General features: G+C 38.6%; 1 protein-coding gene across 1 annotated transcript; it reads right to left on the bottom strand.

The window, feature by feature from the left end:
• Positions 1 to 4,412: 4,412 nt before the first annotated feature.
• Positions 4,413 to 5,512, bottom strand: LOC131018681 (uncharacterized). Its single transcript, XM_057947394.1, has 3 exons — positions 5,224 to 5,512; positions 4,707 to 5,083; positions 4,413 to 4,649 (listed from the first exon to the last, which is right to left on the bottom strand). The coding sequence occupies exons 1-3, from the start codon at positions 5,510 to 5,512 to the stop codon at positions 4,413 to 4,415; spliced, it is 903 nt and encodes a 300-aa protein (XP_057803377.1).
• Positions 5,513 to 21,685: the final 16,173 nt, after the last annotated feature.

Here is a 21,685-nt window from a genome sequence, read left to right as displayed (position 1 = left end):
TTGAATCTTCAATCTTGATCCAAGCCTTGAAAACTGGAAAGCTAAACTATTCTAAAACTATAAAACTAAAATATGAATGTTCGGGTGTCGGGGCTCTCTCGAATAGGTCAAAAGAGGACCTATTTATAAGCTTCAGCTTTCCTTCGGATCACCATGGAAGTTGCCATGCAAAGTAGAATTCTAATGGTAATAGAATCGTGTGAATTAAGGCAACTCTCCAGCTGGATTCGCGCTTCTGGAAAACACTCCTACTCTCGCCAACTTTGCAGCTCTCGCCAAAGGAATGGATGATTTCCCTGACCTCGCCAGAGAAATGGTTTGCCAGCGGAATGATGATCTCTCTGGCATTCGCCAGAGGAACGGTGAATTATCTGCTATCGCTAGAGGAATGGTATCGCCAGAGGAATGGGTGATATCTCTGGTACTTCGTCAGCGGAATGGGTCGCCAGCGGAATGTCTTCCGCTCTGGCCTTCCTCCGCTCTGGCAGCGGGGACGTGAATCCTCTGGCAGCGCTGGACTCCTCTGGTGATGACTTCGCTGGCATGACTTCTCTGCTCTGGCGAAGTGATTTCTCTGGCGTGACTTCTCTGCCGTGACTTCTCTGCTCTGGCGAAGTGATTTCTCTGGCGTGACTTCTCTGCTCTGGAGATGTCGGCTCCTCTGGTATTCGCGGATTTCTCTGGACTGGCTTTTGATTCCTCTGGCGCGTCGATTCCTCTGACGCCAGAGGAATGGTGATTTATCTTCTCTGAAGACCAGAACACCTAGAAAATGCCAAATTCATCCAAAGTTCTCCAAAATTGCATCCTTTCATCTTGAAAGCCAAAATCTCCTGCAAAGCATATAATACACCATAAAACGCACCAAATTCCAGAAGATTAACTTAAAACACGCACAAACAAACCCATAAAAATAGTGTAAATTAAGCATAAATCAATAAGAATAAGGTTTCCCCAGCTCTCGGCTTGGTCAGCACTGGCAGTTCCACTAGATATTATTTTAATTGCTCAAAAGCCTGTTGATAATATTGAGTCCACTCGAACTTTTTTCTTTCCTCAGAATTTTAAAAAAGGGTAAACTTCGATCCGCCAATCGAGAGATAAATCGGCTGAGTGCTGTGAGTCTCCCATTTAATGTTTGTACCTCTTTGACATTCCTGAGTGGTGTCATGTTTACGATAGCCTATACTTTATCCTTATTTACCTCAATGCCCTGCGGGGTCACCCGATAGCCCAAAAATTTACCAGTTCTGAAGCCGAATGTGCATTTGTTCGGGTTTAACATTAGTCTATTATGTCGGAAAACCCTGAATACCTCCTCCAGGTCTGATGGATGAGAAGTGGCAGCCCTGCTTTGCACCATCATATCATCGACGTATACTGACATGATGCACCCAATTTGATTTTGGAAAATCGTATCCATCATACGCTGATATGTAGCTCCAGCATTTTTAAGCCCAAAGGGCATTGTCGCAAACCCGAAAACCCCACAACACCCCACGAAGGCTGTCATTGCTATGTCCTCCGGGTGCATGCTGATTTGGTGGTAGCCCTGAAAAGCATCCATCATGGACAACAACTCACACCCGGCAGTGGAATCAACTAATTAGTCTATACGGGGCAAAGGGTAACAATCCTTTGGACAAGCAGCGTTTAAATCCGTATAGTCCACACACATTCTCTATTCTTTTTCTTTCTTCTCGATCATCACTGCATTGGACAGCCAAACAGGATATTTTACTTCCACTATATGACCTACTTATAGTAAAGCTTTCACTTGTTCCCTGATTGCTGCATCCTTTTCTGGCCCAAAGTGCCTTATCTTTTGAATGATCGGCTTCTTTGCTGGATCAACATTCAAGCGATGCTCTGCCAGTGTTCTATCAATCCCTTTTAGGTCGGCAGTGGTGAAAGCAAATACGTTGGCGTTGCACCGCAAACATTCTATCATTTCTTTCTCCAGGGCTGGAGACATCTCCGTGCCCACTCGAGTGGTGAACCCTGTCTTTCCCGGGAACAACTTTACTAACATACATCTGTCATCCGTTGAAATCATTGGTTGCTTCTCGAGAGACCTCCCAATCTCCTCTACCTCAGCTTGTTCTGCTGCATTCTCATAATTACCGCCAGTTCTGGCAATCTTTTATGCTGGCCCCCTTGTAAACTTTTTGTTCTTCTGGACCCAGCTTGGGTCGTTAAGCTTTTTATGAAACACTCATTTGATGTGATCTGGTTCCCTGCTACTTCCCTAACCCTGTCATTTTCAAACGTGAATTTCATTTTTAGGTGGTACATAGAGATCATGGCCTGAAAGGCATTTAGTGCTGGCCGCCCAACGATAATATTGTAACTCGGTTTCGGAAAATCCACCACTAAAAATTTGAGAATGCGAGTTCGTGAAGCCCCTTCTTTTCCCCATGTCATTGGTAACTCTATAGATCCCAGCGGTAAAATAGATTCTCCCGTAAAACCATACAGTGGATTACCTGGCGGTTTCAAGGTGGTGTCAAAGGCCATAGTTGTCATACAATCTTTGTAGATTATATTCACAGCGCTGCCTGAATCCATAAAAATGCGATGTACCTTGCAATTTGCTACATCCGCAGAGAAAACCAAGGCATCATGCATGATCCCCCGATTCGAAAGAAATACTCGGCTCCCTTGCAGCGTTGCAGACACTCATGACTTGACTGTGCAAAGTGAAGGATATAGCCCACTACAGATCATTTCTCGGATATCATAATTCACCATACAACGATTAATTCCTAACATGCTCCTATGAATTCAAGTGCTGCACATTGGAGTTAGAATTACTTACTTGTGAATTGGATGCAGAGGCTGTTGACAGCCGAATCGAATGACTCCGGTTCTGACCTTCTGAATTGTATCCCGCTCAATTCTCAACATTGGGTGAACAACGAACTATGAGAACTCCCACAGAGAATTCGACCACCTTGAAATCGGTGCCCCCTACTGCTCTCTCTAAAAACCTAATTTTTGTGTGTCTTATTCTGAGAGCAGATAGCTGTATTTATAGACAAAACACAGTCATAGGGCCCCAATAACTGTAATAGGCGTCCCTTACTCCTTACTGGGCTTAGGAGACTTTGGGCCAGTCCAGAGATCAGATGCAAGGAATAAAGATGAGCCTCTAATGAATTAATTCTTATGATCAGCCGAGATCATAATTAATTCATAAGTATTAATTCATTCCACTAAAGAATCAATACTGACTTACCCCTTTATTATCGATGATGAGTCGAGGCTTGAATTTAAACTTATTAAATCTCCGTATTTAAAATATCCGACATCCATTAATTAATTAAAGCTCTGACAGCTTAAATTAATTAATCTCTTTGTAATCCTTAAGCAGTACCACTCAAACCTTATTATTACGCCTGAACTTAATCAACCTGCAGGGTTTAACGCAATAAACCTTATTGAGCTTCTTAAGGGGATGTCATTATCCTATACCGGATACGGGTACTAATACAGATAACCAAACATCATATATTGACAGCTATCACCCATGATACAGAGTACTCAAGTTAATGTATATCTCTCACCCATAGTAAATCAAAGTGATACACGAATCAACATATATATCTGAAATCTTATTAGTATTAAGATTTTATTAAGTCACCGAGATCTTGATTCTTCACTTATGTCAGATAGAAGAATACATCTCACTGTGATCCTATCAATATGTTATGTCGTACCAGTATAGACAAATAGTCAAGACAAACTATTTCCATCTATACTGCAGCCTAGACCAACGACTCGTCCTAGAGTCATCTCGGCTGTGATCTATTTATATCTCTTAAGTTTACTCCAATTATATGACCTTCTGTGATATGTTAATCACCATATAATCTACTTATATAGAGATAAAGGACATACATATGCAATCATGAACACAATCAAATAGGAGATAAAATAGTTAACACAAGAATCATTGTATACAAGCGTAAAACGTTCTTGCTTTCATTATACAAATCCAACACAAAATTCCAGCCTTGCACGAACGGATGTCCCGCTTCCTCGCCCTGTTAGACATGGGCCCATTTTCTTCGCCGATAATCATGTGTACTTATCTCTTTTCCTCACGGGGCGGAGCAGCCCTGCGATTATCCCCTTGATTCCCTTGTTCCATTCCAGCTCTGGGATTAAAGTTATTATCCTGCAAGTGTGGGGATGGTGTTTGTTTCACGAATTGATCCAGCCTTCCATGTCTTACCAAAATTTCCAATTGGTAACGAAGATGCCCACAATACTCTGAAGGGTGCCCATAATGATTATGGTACTGGCAGAGCAGACCATTCGGTCCAGGCTTGGGTGCCCCCGCCATGAAGTCTCGCGGAGCCCTGAACCACGGTGTGTCCTTGATTAAATGAAAAATCTCTTCCTGGGGTTTATTCAGCGGGGCTTTGATCAGTAAGTCGATTAACGTTGTGCACCCCTCTAAACATTTGCTCATTACGGGTAGGTTGGTATGCTGGCTGCATTTTCCCTGGCAGCACTCGGGGTGGCAGTCCCCGGTACAGTGCTCTCCCCTGAGGACGAGTGTCTGATGTTTTGGCTTTGTTCTCCACTTTCTTAGGCTTATTTCCACTGTATTCTATTTTTCGAGCAGCTCTGGCTTCCTTCAACTGTATATACCCTGGAAGTTGGGCTAGGATGTCATCAAAGTCCCGCAGTTACTTTACTTGCAAATTATCGAAGAAAGCCGCAGGTCTTAAGCCACGTACAAATGCATAACCCTTAATCTGAGATTTAGCCTTGGGTACCTCTAGCGATGCATTGGTAAAATGCGCGGCAAACTCCTTTAGAGTCTCAGTAGGTTCTTGTTTTAAATCCATCAATGACATAGCAGTCTTGGCAGCGCGTTCAGAGCTTGCATACTGGCACATGAAAGCGTCATGTAGTTGTTCAAAAGAATGAATAGAATCGGGCTCCAGAGCTCGAAACCATTGCTGAGCAATTCCAGTTAGCGTGGTAGAGAAGATTTTACACTTAATTCCTTTTGTGTACTGATGTAACGTGATCACAGTTTCAAATTTGGCCATGTGTACCTTCGGGTCATCTGATCCATCGTATTCCATGTTATTGGGTTTATATAACGAGGCAACGGATCTGCTAAGATATACTCCAAAAATAGACTTGACCCCACTCTAGCAGCGGTTTTAGGATAATACCAGCGCTGACTGGTATGTTTGCGCTTACTTTCCCCAGCTCTGCTGTTTTGCTTGTTTTTCTCCCTCAGATGAACATGTCTATCCCGGTGACTTTCAGCCCTGGGATGGGTAGAGTCCTCATACCGTCCCCTTTTTTGCGAGACAACCTTACTTTTTTCCTTCTCTTTTTCCTCAATTACTTTATCCAATTCTTGGAGGTGTCGCTGCATAGCTGAGACCCAGCTGGACTGGATCCTCCAGTGCTGGGCCGCTCTCCCGTCGTTCTGTGACAGGTCTGGTTTGACTGGAAGTGTCCCCAACATCCTCAATACCTCCATATCTCACGGGAACAAGGGTCCCTGATGACACATATCTCTGACCTTTTCAGCCTTGGCTTCTCCCGCTCCTTTCGGGAGAACGACGATAGTACTCTTTACCAAGGGTGGTGGATTTTTAGTTGGTAATCCCCCATAAATAGTTTGAGTAGGCAGCCCTGAAGTCCCTAGCCCTGCGATTGCCGGACCAAGTTTAGTGATGGTGCAGACGTTCCCAACACTTGTCGCATGTAGGCGTAGCTCAGAAAAGACAACATTTGTTCAGTTATGGTGACATTAACTAGTCTCGTTCTCTGCGTAGCCGATCCCTGTTCAGTTGGAGTCACTTGCAGCCCTAATAGCACAGGCCTGAGTGGGTCGGTAGGTGTGAAGTCCTCAACCCAGATTACCTCATTAGTTATGGTAGCAGCTGTGTTAGGAGCAGGAGCCATGCTCTCTCCCGCGAAATCCCCCATCAAATTTTTTATGATGTTTGTGTCCTCCATGACCTGCAGAAACAAAGTTAAAAATCCCAAAAAAGAATATTATAAAGTAAATTTCCCATATAACACGTGTTCTTATCAGTAGAGAGAGCATATCATAATTCCCATGAGGAACTCCCCCAAGAAGGCCAATTTCCGTTCGATACAGAGGTCATGCAAGAAATCCCCAAGAAATCCGATAGATCCAGCAGATCCCTACCGCAAATAAAGCAGCAAAAAACCATATCCCAAAAATTCCATAGATCTGTTAGCAAGAAACTCCCACCACCACCAAAAACATGAATCCCAACAAAAATTAGTATAGTAACCATCATAAGAACGCAAAAGATACGTCAAATCTAAAATCATGTAAGACGCATGCAAAATTGGGAAAACCCAGGTAAACACCCCACCACGGAACCGATCAAAACACCCGAAAATATCCATAAACAAACATATACACCCTTTACACCTGAATTCCCGACAAAGATATACAACTTTTGCCAAGAAATTCGATCGAGCAGAGTTCATGCACAGATTTCTTCACGTCTTAAATCCGATCCGCGATTCCCACAGACGGCGCCAGTTGATAAGTTCGATAATTTCACCATTTAATTATGAGGAGGATGATTCACCTGTAGCGTGTTAGTGAATCGAGAGAAAAAGACGAGAGCAGCTAAAGCGAGAGAGAAACTATCGTATTAGTATTTGAATAGCATGTGCTTACAATGACCAACATATCTTCTATTTATAGACGCCTACGACAGGGGTAAACTAGTAATTGCAGAGCTGATAGTGACCCCGATGGTTAGGAAAAATCTTCTAAGTCGTTGTCAGTCAGTTGTGCCTTTATTCTTTCTCAGCGCTGCGGGCATCCACCAGCTCTGAAGCTTTTCTCCTGACTATGTCAGCCCTGCCCGAGTCTCGGTGTTGCCCTTTCTGTACTTCATTCCAGATCTGACCCTCTAACTTGCTTCCCTCCTCTCGGGCTATATCAGCCCTGACGTCTATGGCATTTAAATCCTTTCGAAATGGCCCCGAAGTTCCTGCCTCTCATGCTTTCCTCCGAAAACACTATTCAAGCTCTTTTCCCTACCTTTGTTCCCAGCGCTGACGACTCCTATGCTGTCAGGTTTTCCTTACGCATATTTTACTCCTCATCACAACCAGATCTATGAATTCACAACTAAATATTCTTGAATTCACAACCAGATATATGAATTCACAACCAAGTGTATTGTTGGTTGTGAATTCAAATTTTAAAAAATTTGAATTCACAACTAGTTGTTTTGGTTGTGAATTCAAATTTTAAAATTCAAATTCACGACTACTTGAATTCACAATCAGTTTGATGAATTCACGACTGAATTTCTAGTGTTGGTTGTGAATTCGAGTTTTAAAACTCGAATTCACAACTACTTTTTTTGGTTGTGAATTCAAACTTTAAAATTTAAATTTACGATTACTTGAATTCACAACCAAATATTCACAACAAAAAGCTCGAATTCACAACTACTTGTTTTAGTTGTGAATTCAAACTTTAAAATTCAAATTTACGATTACTTGAATTCACAACGAAAAATTCACAATCAAAATAAATCCTGGTTGTGAATTCGAGTTTTAAAGCTCGAATTCACAACTAGTTGTTTTGGTTGTGAATTCAAACTTTAAAATTCAAATTCACGACTACTTGAATTCACAATCAAAATAAATCCTGGTTGTGAATTTGAGTTTTAAAGCTTGAATTCACAACTAGTTGTTTTGGTTGTGAATTCTAGAATTGCTAGTGTTAGTTGTGAATTCGAGTTTTAAATCTCGAATTCACAACCAACTTTATTGATAGTTGTAAATTCACAACTAATGTTTTTAGTTGTGAATTCAAACTTTAAAACTCAAAATCACAACTACTTGAATTCACAACCAAAATAAATTCTGGTTGTGAATTCACTCGACTGGTTGTGAATTACCAAAATATTCTGGTTGTGAATTCCAGTTGGTTGTGAAATGCGAAAATTTTCTAAAGGGTAGTGTTTGAAGGGGTAAAATGGTAAGTGTGGGTATTTTTTTTAGGGGCGGAATTTAAAGTACCCACTTTGATTACTTATCTTACAAAATTACCCACCCATATAAGATGTCTTATAAAACTACCCAAAGCACAATTGATGGTGATAGGTTTGCATAGTTTTTTGTAAAAGTTCTTACACTTTTCTTACACAAGTACAATTGTGTAAGATAATGTGTAAGAGAGGTAGTTAAATATGACTCTAAATTTGAGGAAATGGCATTATTTGCTAACTTACGTCACTTTGTAACCCTAAAATGCCTTAAGTTCGAAAAAATAAGGACGGGTTTTCGTGTTATAAAACATCTATAAGAAAGTTGAAAAAATTTTAAATGAAGCGTATTATGAAACAAATTTTTTTTTAAGCTACTACAACAATTAGCCTCCTGTTAATCGTAGCCGCTAACAGTAGCCGGTGACAAATGGATCCCGGCGGCTACTGTGAGCGGCTAGGATTAACTGGCGGCTAAATACTGCATTAAGTTTAAAAAAAATTGGTTTCATAATACTCTTGATTTTAAAATTTTAAACATACCTAGTTTTTATTATTATTATAAACTTAAAGGGTGATTGGACAATTCATACGGCTACAATGCAGTTTATAGGGTGGGAATCTCTTTGCAGTAAATTCACGAGAAGGAGATTGACAAAATAAACTCAATAAGTCTAAATTTATTTAGTTTATTTGATTGAAAATGAATTAATATTGTAACACATAAAATAATAGCAATTTTTGAATAAAAAAATTATAGGATCATATATTATGAATCAATAAAACATACTAGAGCTTAAAAACAATTAGCCGCTAGAACTGTGTAGCCGGCTGAAATAGATGTGGGTAAGAAACTCCTCACGACTACAGCTTACGGCTACTCAGTACTGGCGGGTAATGTGTAAAATGTTTTTAAAATAATTTTTCATATCATTTTATAGAATATTGGTATTTTTAGCCTTAATTTACTACTATTTCTTCTATTTATACATGAAAACCTATTTTTTTTTAATTATAAACTTAAAGGGTGATTGGACAATTCATACAGCTATACAGATAGGCGAGAATCGCGGAAGCTTTATTGGGGGGATATACACGGCTTTATCGCAAATTCACAAGGCAATTGAAGGCATGTTTGACCAAGGAATTTGAATTGAGGCCCATTTACATGTATAAAAATTGGAAGTTTTAACCTAGCCACATTCACTCACGGAAGACGGCAAGAACTCTTTTTTGAGAGAGAGTGAGAGAGAGAGGGAGCCGAGCAAGAGAGAGAGGAGAGCATTCACGTCTATCATACACCTAAGGTAAATTGGAATGATTTTTTTTTTTTTTTTGCTTTGTTTGTGTTTGTCCCATGTTTGAATGAGAATCAAACTATATAGAACATTATTTGATAAATTCACATATACTTCACTAGGTTCCCTCGTCGCAAGAATTTTCTCAACTTGAAGCAGAAGGCATACACCATGGCTTCTTCAAACCAAGTAAGTATCCTATTTCGTTGATTTTAAATTCGGATTAGTTGTGTTTAATTCTTTAAAGCATGTTATTTTCCACAACAAGTTGAAGCATGTTATTTTCGTGAATTATTTTGGTGACATTGTTTAATTTGAATTACTTGTGTTTAATTATTTTCGTGAATAAGGATATTAGTTTGAAGCATGTTATTTTCGTATAGTCATTTTGGTGACATTGTTTAATTCGAATTACTTGTGTTTAATTATTTTCGTGAATTAATAATAATAATAATTCTATTTGGTTGAATTACTTATGTTATTTTCGTGAATTACTTATGTTATTTTCGTGAATAATAATTCTATTTTCGTGAATTACTTATGTTATTTCGAAAATAATATTATCTATTTGGTTGAATTAATAATAATAATAATTCTATATGGTTGAATTACTTATGTTATTTTCGTGAATAATAATTCTATTTTCGTGAATAATAATTACTTATGCTATTTTCGTGAATAATAATTATGTTATTTTCATGAATAATAATTCTATTTTCGTGAATTCACGTGAAATATATTGTTCATTCATTCGGTACAATTCAATCTATTATTCAATGTGCAATGAAATGCATGCAGAAAGTAAGCATTAAAGCCTCATTACAATCCAAATTTGTGCAGTCACATTTTCTCTTATTTCATGTCGACATGTACTTTTTTGACTAAAAATTAACAAAAAAATAGAAATACACAAAATAAGGATACATTTGTTACTTTCAAATATTCGTAACAAGGTAAAATATTTCACAACCATATATATTTCGTCAAAAATAATATCTTTTTGCCAAAAACCATTGTAGCCGCCACGAAACCGTAGCCGGCGTCACTGGCCGTGGGTGAAAATTTTCACACGGCTACTACGACCGGCTACGCAGTTCTGGCGGCTAATTGTTTTTTAGCTCTAAAATATTTTTCTGTTCAAAGTTCAGGAGTTTCAAATGTTTTCTTCAAAAATAGCCTATTATTTTATGTGTTACTGTATTATTTTATGTTCAATCAAATCATGCATAAAGTGAGTATTATTACCCCACTATAATCCATTTTTTTGCAGATTCAGTATCTCTCATATTTCACATCAATGTATACTTCTTGTACTATAAAAAAAATAAAAATAAAAATTTAAATAAAAACTCTAAATTAAGGTATTCGTGTTATAAAAACATTACTAAGAGGGCTAAAAAATTCACTGCAACAAAAAAATATTATGAAACAAATGGCGTAATTTGCCGTCGGAAATTCATATCCGTGAACAGTAGCCGTCGGTACAAAATATACGCGGCTACTGTTCGCGGCTATGAAATTCCGGCGGAAAATTACGCCATTTGTTTCATAATATTTTTTTGTTGCATAATATACATAATAGTGAAATTTTTTGCCCTCTTAGTAATGTTTTTATAACACAAACGTAAGCTAATTTTTTCTAACTTTTCAAACATACAGTATACATTACATTGTGAAAGTGACGTGAGTTGGGCATTTATTGTCTCTTTCTCAGATTTTGAACCAAATTCAACTACCTATCTTACACAGTTGTACGTTTGTAAGACCTTTTACAAAAAACCAAGCATGCCTATCACCATCACTTTTGACTTTGGCTTGGGTGGGTAGTTTTGTAAGATAGATTATATAAGTGGGTAGATTCCCCTATTTACACTTTTTTTTTAAGTGTGGGTATTTTTTTAAGTTTTTATCTTAGTGGCAATTTTTTTATTTTACTAAAGGAAAGTAGGTATTTTCACAATTCACTCAAAAAAATAATGACGCGGTTTCCATAAATCCACGACTTTTGCCGAATTAGTTTGTAAATTTTTAAAAATTAGAATTAGTCCAAAATTAATATATTTATGTGCCAATAACTCTTTTAAAAACTTATGCATAATCTGTAAATATACTTCAAATATTATAGTTAAAGGAATTTGATAGTGTGTTCATCAATAATTAAATACTATTTAATACTCAATTAAATTAGTAAAAAGATTATTTAGTATTGAATTAATTAACTTATTTGGTGATATAACAGGCTAACAACATAGTAAAGAGGTTCAATTATTTAATATTTATACTTATATTTATTTATTTATTTATCTTTTTGAAAGAGACAATAATTTGTTTTCCCCACATTTAAGATTTTGGTTTTTGCTGCCGAACTCATTTTGTTTCCCTTGAATGCTAGTTAGAAAATTTCATCTGTTTTGTGGTACAGTAGTAGCTATCGGCAGTTTATGCATATAAACATTTTATTGTCAGTTTTTTTTTCTATATTTTCGGCAGTTTGGAATTAAAGTAGTGGGTATTTTTTTTTCAATTCCAATTATATCCTTGCAATTGAATAAAATTACATTTACTTTACTTTTTATATATAGTAGTAAAATGCAGTTTTATTAAAAAAGAATAAAGAAAAAAGGAACCTAAAACCCTTGAAAGCACAAAAAAGCGGACTAAGGGCCGAGCCTCATTAAAACCTTTTCATGGAAAACCCAAAGGGAAAAACCAGAAAAGGAAAAAGAGTGCCCGTCTAAAGACAGAAAACCACGACCAGAAGAGCGGAAAGGAATGTTTCTGAAACTCCGGCCTAACCATCGTCCCAAAACAATCCCGGCTCAAACCGGTCACAACCGAAACACAAAAATATAAAACAAAAAGAACGATGGCTGGTGAGACGCCGTCGCCATCGTCCAAAAAAGAAAAGCAGGTAAACATCAGCCGGTTATACGCCGTCGCTGAGTAAACCAGAAAAGACCACAGAAAACCGAGACATAGGCCGGTAATACGCCGTCGCCCATGTCCAATCATACGCCAAGTGAGAAGAGAATTTGGCCGGTTATATGCCGTCGCCAGAACTCTCGCCCTCACCCAAAACAACCTCAAGGCCGAAAGCCGAGACCACCTGACACCGAGCATCAGTCCGACCCGAAGCCGGCTGAAAATCAGCTTCGAACAAAACCAATAGCACGCCAAACGAACGAGACAAGGGCCGGTGATACGCCGTCGCCCCTGCCTCCGAAAACTCCAGGTGAGAAGAGAGATAGGCCGGTTATACGCCGTCGCCAAAGCTCCCTCTCTCACCCAAAGCGTACCCAAGTCAGCAGTCCAAAAAGCTACCACCCACCAGAAAGCAATCACCCTCCCAACGCCAAACAAAGTCCAACGCACTCTAGAAAGACGTATCCAAACACCAACGGACGAAGAAACCCCCACCGAACAGCAACCACTCCAAGAACCCAACTCAAGACAGCCCCGCATCATCACACCTTAATACGAACGCGACTGTGCGTGGCCATATCTAGAGCCACCGCAGTCTTGATATCTTCAATAGCAAAAGGCCACCACCCTTCGATCCGGGCATGATTAGCCATAATATCCGCCGCACTGTTTCCTTCTCTATAAATATGCGAGATCTGAAGACGAAAGTTCGAGAGCCAACTTAAAGTCTGTTTCCAAAGCGGTAAAAAACGCCAAGGAACGTTCAAAGAACGTGAATGAAGGAGCTGAACAACATAAGACGAGTCCGCCTCAATCCAAAGCCAGTGCCAACCACGAAAGTTAGCAATTCGAACAGCATGCATGACCGCCAACAGCTCTGCTTCGAAAGCAAACCCCGAACCTCTTTTATAATGAAAACAACCACGCACAGCGCCCCAGTTATCACGAAACACTCCACCTGCCGCAATGCTCCCAGGTTTCCCAAGCGCCGAACCATCAGTATTGACCTTAATCCACTGCCCAGCCGGAGGCCACCAGTGAACCTCAATCATCATCGGAGGAGGAGCAGCTCGCATGGCAACCCCAATCCGCCTAAGTACCAGATATTCCTGCCAAGAATTATGAGAACACCCAAGCTTAGGGAAATTAGAATCCATCTCCTTAAACTCCAAGGCCACCCTCCGCCCTAGAAGCACAAACCCTTGACCAACTCACCGGACAAGAAGGCCTTTTGTCCACATGCCCCGACCAGATAAAGTTGCGGCACTTCCTATCAAGTTTGTAAATGAGAGATTTTGGCCATCTATATATCATCATAGAATGTGTCACCGAGCTTTGAATAAACGAACGAACCAAGCAAATTCTGCCAGCCATAGAAAGATGTAACCCCTTCCAGCTAGAAAATTTATTGACGATCTTATCATAAATACCAATCAGGTAAGACGCACGCATGCGGCCAGAAAAAATTGGGACTCCCAAATAGATGACCGGCAAAGATCCCATCGCAAAACCAAGCTCACTACTCACACGAATTTTCATAGCGCTAGAAACTCCCCTCCCAAAGAAAACATGAGACTTAGCAGGGTTGCAAATTTGTCCCGAGATATCACCATAGAAATCCAAGATTTCTTTAATTTTGCGAGCGTTTTTTAACGACGCCTTACAGAAAATCAAGATGTCATCAGCATAAAGCAGGTGAGAAGGGAAACTGGCCCCTCTACTGAAATCCATAGGATCGATGTGGCGGGAGGTCACACAATTACGGATTAAATGACTCAAAACATCCTCAGCAATGCCAAAAAGAATCGGAGAGAGAGGATCGCCCTGCCTGACCCCCCTGGAACAGGCAAAATAGCCACTCAACTGCCCGTTATAAAGAATGGAAATCCGGGCAGAGCTGAAGATAATGGAAATCCACTCCATGAACTTTCCATGAAAACCATTAACCCTGAGCACATTCAGGATAAAGTCCCAGCGCATAGTATCAAAGGCTTTGCGAATGTCCACTTTGCACGCCATATTCGAACGTTTGCCAGTGCGGTTCATGCAGCTAAAACCTTCATAACCAAGCATGATACAATCATGAATCGAGCGACCTCCAATAAAGCCAAATTGGTTTGGTGACACCCCAATAGCCGCCACTTCACCCAGTCTGGTAGCAAGAATTTTGGAGATAATTTTGAAGAGAAAATTCGACAAAATGATAGGTCTCAAGTCAGCGACCGTCTCCACCACATCCTTTTTCGGGATCAGAATTAATATGCTAGCATTGCAACCGGCAGGCAAATAAGAGTTGAGAAAGAAGGCACGCACAGCAGTAAGAATATATATACTAGTGTATATACTATATACTTTACTTGGGCCGTTTGTCTATCACCTGGGCCCGGGGCTTGGCTTTTTTGTTAGCTCTCGGCGACGGAGTAGTACCGGCTGTGTTGCTGTTGTTTGCTTGTCCTTTTTGTTTGAGCTTACGGTGACGGAGTCTTGCCGGCTGTATAGCTCGCTTCTCTGGGCTTTTTGGCGACGGCATATAACCGGCCATCTTGCCCCCTTTCGGAAGAGGTTCTTCTGCTCGTTCGTGACTTGGATGTTGGGCTGCTGCCTTTGCAGTTTTGTTTTTTTGCGACACATGCTGCAAGGGAGGTGTAACGAAGGTGCGGGGCTGCTTAGGCCTGCTATCGAACAGTTGGCACACAAGATTCTGTTGGTTCGGACGTTTCTTCGAGCACTTGGTGATCGGGCTCCTTTCTGGTTTTGGTTTTTCAGCGGTCGAAGGCTTCATCTGCTCGTATCTTTGGAAGGCTTCGGTTTCATGAGGTACTACCGGCGACGGCGTATAACCGGCCGTGTAGGTCTCTTTTTTATGTGGCTTTTGGAGTTGGGTGTTGTGGAGAACTTACGGCGACGGCGTATAACCGGCCGTATAGTTTTCTTTAATTTTTGTTTGGGTTTGTTTGAGCTTACGGCGACGGCGTCTAACCGGCCGTGTAGCTTGTTTTTGTTGGGTGAGAGCCGGGATAGTTTGGGGACGATGGTTAGGCCGGAGTTCCGGAAACTTTCCCTTCCGCTCTTCCCCTTCTCCTTTTTTGTTTCTAGACGAGTACTCTTTTTCCTTTTCACGGTTTTTCCCACTGGGTTTTTCGTGAAAAGGTTTTAATGAGGCTCGGCCCTTAGTCTGCTTTTCCTGTGCTTTCAAGGGTTCTTTTTTTAGGTTTTTCTTTTCTTTTTCTAATAAAATCGCATTTTAATACTATATACTTTACTTTTTATATATACTAGTGTATCTCCCGCGCTATGCGCGATGATTGTCATCTTAGATTTGCATAAATTGTTTATATATTTATATTTTCTTCTTCCACAAAAAAATAGTCATAGAAAGAGATGATACAAATTTTAATAAAAATTGTTAGTGTATTGTGAATGAATAAATGATCATATTTAAAAAGAAGTGTAAATAATTTTAATTAATTATATTGTGAGTAAAGAAAAAGATTCATCAAATCCATCACCTGATGCAAACTTTCCAAATTTATAATGAGACTAATTTTTGTGAACGTCCTTAAATGACAAAAATAGACTATTTTTGTGGGCGTAGAGATCATAATTATTAGTATAACGTAAAAAAAATAATTTTAATATCAAATTTATTATTTGCAAATTGATCTAATAGTTTAATATAATCAATGTAATTTATGCAAAAATATAACATTTGATTAAAAATAAGGTCTGCATTTTATTTTATTAAATTGCGGTTTTATATAAAAAGAAAGGAAAAAAGAAAAAGAAAAAGAAACCCGTGAAAGCACAAAGACGCAGACTAGGGGTCCGAGACTCTCAAAAGAGCTCGTAAAAAAGAGAGAAAGAGAACGAAACTCAAAACGCTAAAAAAGCTTCAACACGCTAAACGCACAAACATCTAATAATAAGGAAAATCCATGTTTGTGTGAAGATCGTGCAACTCCATTTCATCAGACCAGCGACTGTTAGCGATATTATCCATAACCCTCATACTAGGACTTTTGCTATGATCAACAACAAAGGCCCTCGGCTTATAACCCATTTCCTCCGCATTCCTGAGGCGACTTTTTATATTATCTTCCTGAGTTTGAGTTACACGCGGACGCTCCATCCCCTTCGGGGGACGGCCCCGTCGCTTAGGCGTCGCAACAAGCAGTTGCATGCCTTGACTAACTTGCTCTTCTAACCTACTAAGACGACAAGCAAAATCTTCCGATGCAGTGGGCGAATCCTTGTCGTCCTGTGAAACCAATTCAGCTGCCACATTAGTCTGGGCAACCTCCTCTCCCTTACCAGCCTCAGTTATCTGATCGACCACTCCACCAGCCACCTCAGTCACCGAATCAACAGCCACATGAACCTCCAACGTATGCTCCGCTGCCTTATTAATAATTTCAGCATCATCAACCTTCAATTCCTCATCCACAGAACTATCAGTGTCCGCATCTGCACCGCGAGATTGTTGGACATTAGCGACCTGAAGATCTTTCGGATCTCCCTGACTAGCTTCAACCTCTCTATAGGCTGCCTCCCTTCCATCCATGACTGAACTGTCCTCCGCTAGAGGGCCAAAAAAGTTGATGTCCAACTCACGCCCAATAGCAGCATCCTTGTCCACAGTAACAGCAACCTTGCCCGCCACCTTGCTGCTAGGAACAACCTGGTGCCACTCGTGTGTCGGCCTTGGCAGCAAAGCAGACGGCCTTAGTCTGCAGACATGGTTGAATAATCGGTGGCGGCTTCGGCAACACCGCACCCTCACCATTAACCTCACTCAACACCGTTGCTTTAATCTTATGGCACTTGTCGGGAGAGTGTCCCGTGATCTTGCAACGACCACAAAAAAGTGGAAGATTTTCGAAAACGAACTCAACATGAAAAGAAAAGTCGTCCATATCAATAAGTAAAGTATTAGGTAAAGGGAGCGACATATCTATTTCAATGAGAACTCTAGCGAATTGCCCGAAATCTCTTCCAGCTGAAGCTCCATGAATCTTCAAAGGATGACCCAAGAAACGAGCAATACCAGAAATAACTTGCGGATTCCAGTACTCGATCGGAAGAAAGTGGATGCGAACCCAAACGTTAGCCAAGGGAGAGTTTTCCTTGAAAGGATCAAAATTCCGAGACCACTCCCGTAACCGAAAGTCTCCCTTCGAGAGTTCCCAAATAATCTTCCCTTTTGCTATAGATTTATCCGCAGCCGTAGTGAAACGAAGAGTATAAAAACCCTTTCCCAAGGGGATCAGCTGCCAATCCGAGGCTACTCCCCATAACTGTTGAAGCTCCGATTTCAACTCCAAAGTCGACCTCGGCTTATCTCCTTTCCGCAAAAGAAGACGTCCTGTCAAAGCATGTTGAAACGCCTGAACCTCCTTTAGGTAGAGCTCCTTCGGAATCTTAAGCGAAAACTGATCTCCGTCCTTCGTAGGACGCAAATCATGAAAGACGTGAGCAGCAAGATCCGGCCGCTTGACCGGCCGCTTAACTGTTGCAGCAGCATAAGAGATACGATTATCCCCAGCAAACACACTAGGGTTTTCTTTATTAGGTCCCGAAACTGCAGCCGAAGCGTGGGGAACAGTTTGACTGGCGGCGCCACGCAAAGGTGACGCTTCTTTTCTGGACTCAACGCCAATGATACCGTCAGTTGCAGCAGAGCCATGCTGAAAAATGGCAGAAGATCTAGGTGTATTTTGCAGGAGAGCTTTAGGATTATCAAAATTCGTAGAGATGGGTGGGAGATTCAGGGCCCCCTTATCTCGAGCACCACCCGGAGACGAACAGGCCATAGTCCGGCGAGAAAGGCGGCGGCGCTAGGTCTAGGCGGCGGCGGCTAGGTTTCCCTCCTCCATAAGTGCACAGTCTTCTCAATGGATTCAAATTTAATTCCTTAAGAAGTATTCTAAAATGATGTAAGGTCTGCATTTTATATAATAAAGAAAGAAATAACAAATAAAACTAAAATAACATCTGAATTTTTGAAATAACATACATTAGTATATATATATATATATATATATATATATATATATATATATATTTGACTTGGGGGAACTGGGGAGGGGAGCAGTGAAATATGAACCTGAGACCTCACTGTTCACAGACAGGAGGTCGCACCGCTTGATGTCCCCTTGGAGATAATAAATATTTTATCTTGAAAGTACATGTACATACATTTTTAAATATACAGTTTGAAGAATTAATTGATAAGAAATTGAGAAAGTTTGTGTACCTCTAATTATAATTTATACTTTTAAAATTTATTTAGTATTCAATTAATTACATAAGATTATTGCATTAGTGTTCCCTAAAATAAATTATAATATATAATATATTACTCCCTCCGTCCCACTAGACTTGACACTTTTGAGTTGGGACACGGAGATTAAGAATAAAGGGAGAAGAGTGTAAAGTTGGTAGGGTCCACTTATTTTATGTGAGTAGAGAAAGTAGGGACCACATGCTATTTTAGGAAAGTGCCAATTCTAGTGGGACAAACAAAAAAGGCAAGTGTGCCAAGTCTAGTGGGACGGAGGGAGTATCATTTTATGATAATTACATAATATGCTATTAATAATTTTTGTTATAAATTAAAGAAAAATGCATAATTTTATAATTTTATAAAACTCAAATGCGGTATTCTAATTTCAAGTTAAATAACATTACATTTTGAAGAAATATTATTGTGATATATATATATATATATATATAATTTTATAAAACTCAAATGCGGTATTCTAATTTCAAGTATAATATGCGGTATAATAATTATATATATATATATATGTATATATATATGTGTGTGTGTGTGTGTATATTATGTATTATCATTTTAATAAAATTATTATAACTTGCTTATTTTAAATCTATTTTTTACATATTATATATCAAATTAAAGGTCATTTCGTGAGCTTTCATTCAAGATGCACATTATATATTTTATCTAATACATAATTGCTTGAAATTTTTAAAAATATGTATTCTATCTATAAAATAAAAAAAAGATAAAAAATAAAAGACTAATTGAATTTGACGGTTACTTTTTTTTTGAAATCAAATTTGACGGTTTCTAATTATTCTTAGTTGTTGGCAATTTTTTTTTATTTTTAAATAGATACAATATATTGAATTTTATTTTTATTTTTTAACTACTATTTTTTCCAATTCCAATTATATCCTTCTAATTGAACTTATTTACATTTACTTTGCTTTTTATATATATAAAGATAAAGATATGAATTTTTTTACCTCTAATTTTTCTCTCTCCTCGTAATCTTTGCCTCCAAATTTTTATCTTATTTTTTATTTTTTTTATTTTAATTCTTTCAAATAATCATTAATTTCGATTCATGAAACAAAAAAAATACTCAATATGGATGTTAAATTAAGATTATGATAAGATCTTTAATTTGATGTAAAAAATTATAATTTTTTTTGAAATGAATAAGTTATGATTATTTAAAGTGCCAAAATTGATTTTTGTTTGTTCTCATTATCTCTAATACTGAACATCATATTTTTTTTTTTCATCTTGTTTTCGTTTATTGGTGGAAAAATAAGTAGATGCCATTTTTTCCTTTCAAAAAAGTTTACATGGTTGTTTAATTAAAATTATTTTAAATTTAATTTTTTTTTAAATTACAGTAGTTATTAATGCAATTAATGATTAAAAAATTGTATTCATTTTAATATCAATTAGCAAATAAAAAATTAGTTATACATATTAAATTTATAATTTAAAATACGATATAGATTTATTTAGTTATGTTTACAATTTATTAATTTATATAAACATATTTGTTGTTATATTTTCTTTTTTATGTTATTCATATTTTTCCTGATTTTTTAATTAATTTTGGGCTATTCAAATATGAACTTGTAATAATCAAAATACTTATTATTAAAATGAGGCTTTATTAAGAACCAAAAAGAAAAAGAAAAAAATAAGAAAAGGAGAGAAAAAGAAGAAACCAATCAACCCTTGAAATCACACGATGCATACTAAGTGTCAGGCCTCGTTAAAATCTGCTTAATGAAACTCAAAGGGAAAAACATTAAACTGGGAAAAGAGTGTCTGTCTAGACAGAAAAAATCATCCAAAAACAGGAGGCATGAAGATAGTTTCCAGGCTTCAGACTAACCATCACCCAGAAACAGTCTTTATGCAAAACAAAACAACCTCGCTCGCGACAACAGTAGAATCGAAGCTTCGGACTAAGCATCACCCTGTCTCCAACTGATGTGCAAGCTCGACAAAAGAAACAGGAAAGTAATCGAAGCGTCAACACAGAAAATGAAAAAGACCAGCTATCGGCGATGCTAGACCCAAGGCCCAGTGCACCGGGACCTTGTAAAAAGTCTGCAAACCTGCCACAAACCCATGAAAGCGAGCAAAGAAGAGCCGAACAAAACGAAAGAGCAATCCACCAAGAGTTAACAAAGTTACTTAACAAAATAGAGAAACTCTCATGCGCGCTACGAGTAGCAAAAACCCGAAAGAAGGACCATCTCCCGACAGTGCATGACCCGAGACCCAGCGCACCGGAACCCAAAATACATTTTAGACTTTTAAGAACCTAAAATTTTTAAATTAAATTACCACTATTAATTTTGTTATATCCATGGTTTAGAGTTACTCTAGCCGTCCTACTCTAATAATGATATGGATAGGAATTGACGAAGGACCTGCTGGATATAATGACCCAAGAACCTGACATATATGAGTAGGCAGCGGTCTCCCTAGATCGAGAATCTAGTTTGATCAACCCTTAAGAGCGTAGAAACCTCAACCCGTTGGCTATAGAATCAGCCAAGAACCTCAGTATGTATGAACGCCACAAAACCTTGCTCAAGTGTCTTGATAAGTTTTAAAACAAGTGAAAAACTCAACAAAGAGAATTCAACTCACTAAGCAAAATGTTAATTTTCGTTTATATCAATGGTGTGTTCAAAACATGTGATTTACAAGACTATTTATAGGCTCAAAAATGACTTTTGAGAGCCTAACACTAATATCAATACTTAAGACTCTTAAATCACATAATTACACACTAAAATGTAACCACAAATGACTCTTCAACTTGGCTGCACTTTTTGGACGAAAATTCTACTTATTTTATTTTCAATTGGGCTTCAAAAATCATATGTGTAATGAGCCCACACTTCAAGTTGGAATAAGCCCATCAACTTGAATAACATTCACCATTTGGTCCAATGTAGATTGGTTTTGGACTTGGACTTTAATTTCAACTAGCAAAAGCATCATGGACTTCTTTATTTTCTTAGCTCTAGCCCTTGTAATTGGCCCACCTTGAATAATCAAAGGATCCATCTTTGTGTCCTAAGCCAACTTGGATGCGTCTCCATCATTCCCTTTTTCTTCAAGTGGATTCGTCCTCGAATTTAATTCACCAAAATAAG

Source organism: Salvia miltiorrhiza, chromosome 3 (assembly GCF_028751815.1).
Source record: "Salvia miltiorrhiza cultivar Shanhuang (shh) chromosome 3, IMPLAD_Smil_shh, whole genome shotgun sequence".
Taxonomy (NCBI): Eukaryota; Viridiplantae; Streptophyta; class Magnoliopsida; order Lamiales; family Lamiaceae; genus Salvia; species Salvia miltiorrhiza.
Note: the sequence above shows the minus strand (reverse complement) of the source record. Positions and strands in the feature narration are given on the sequence as shown.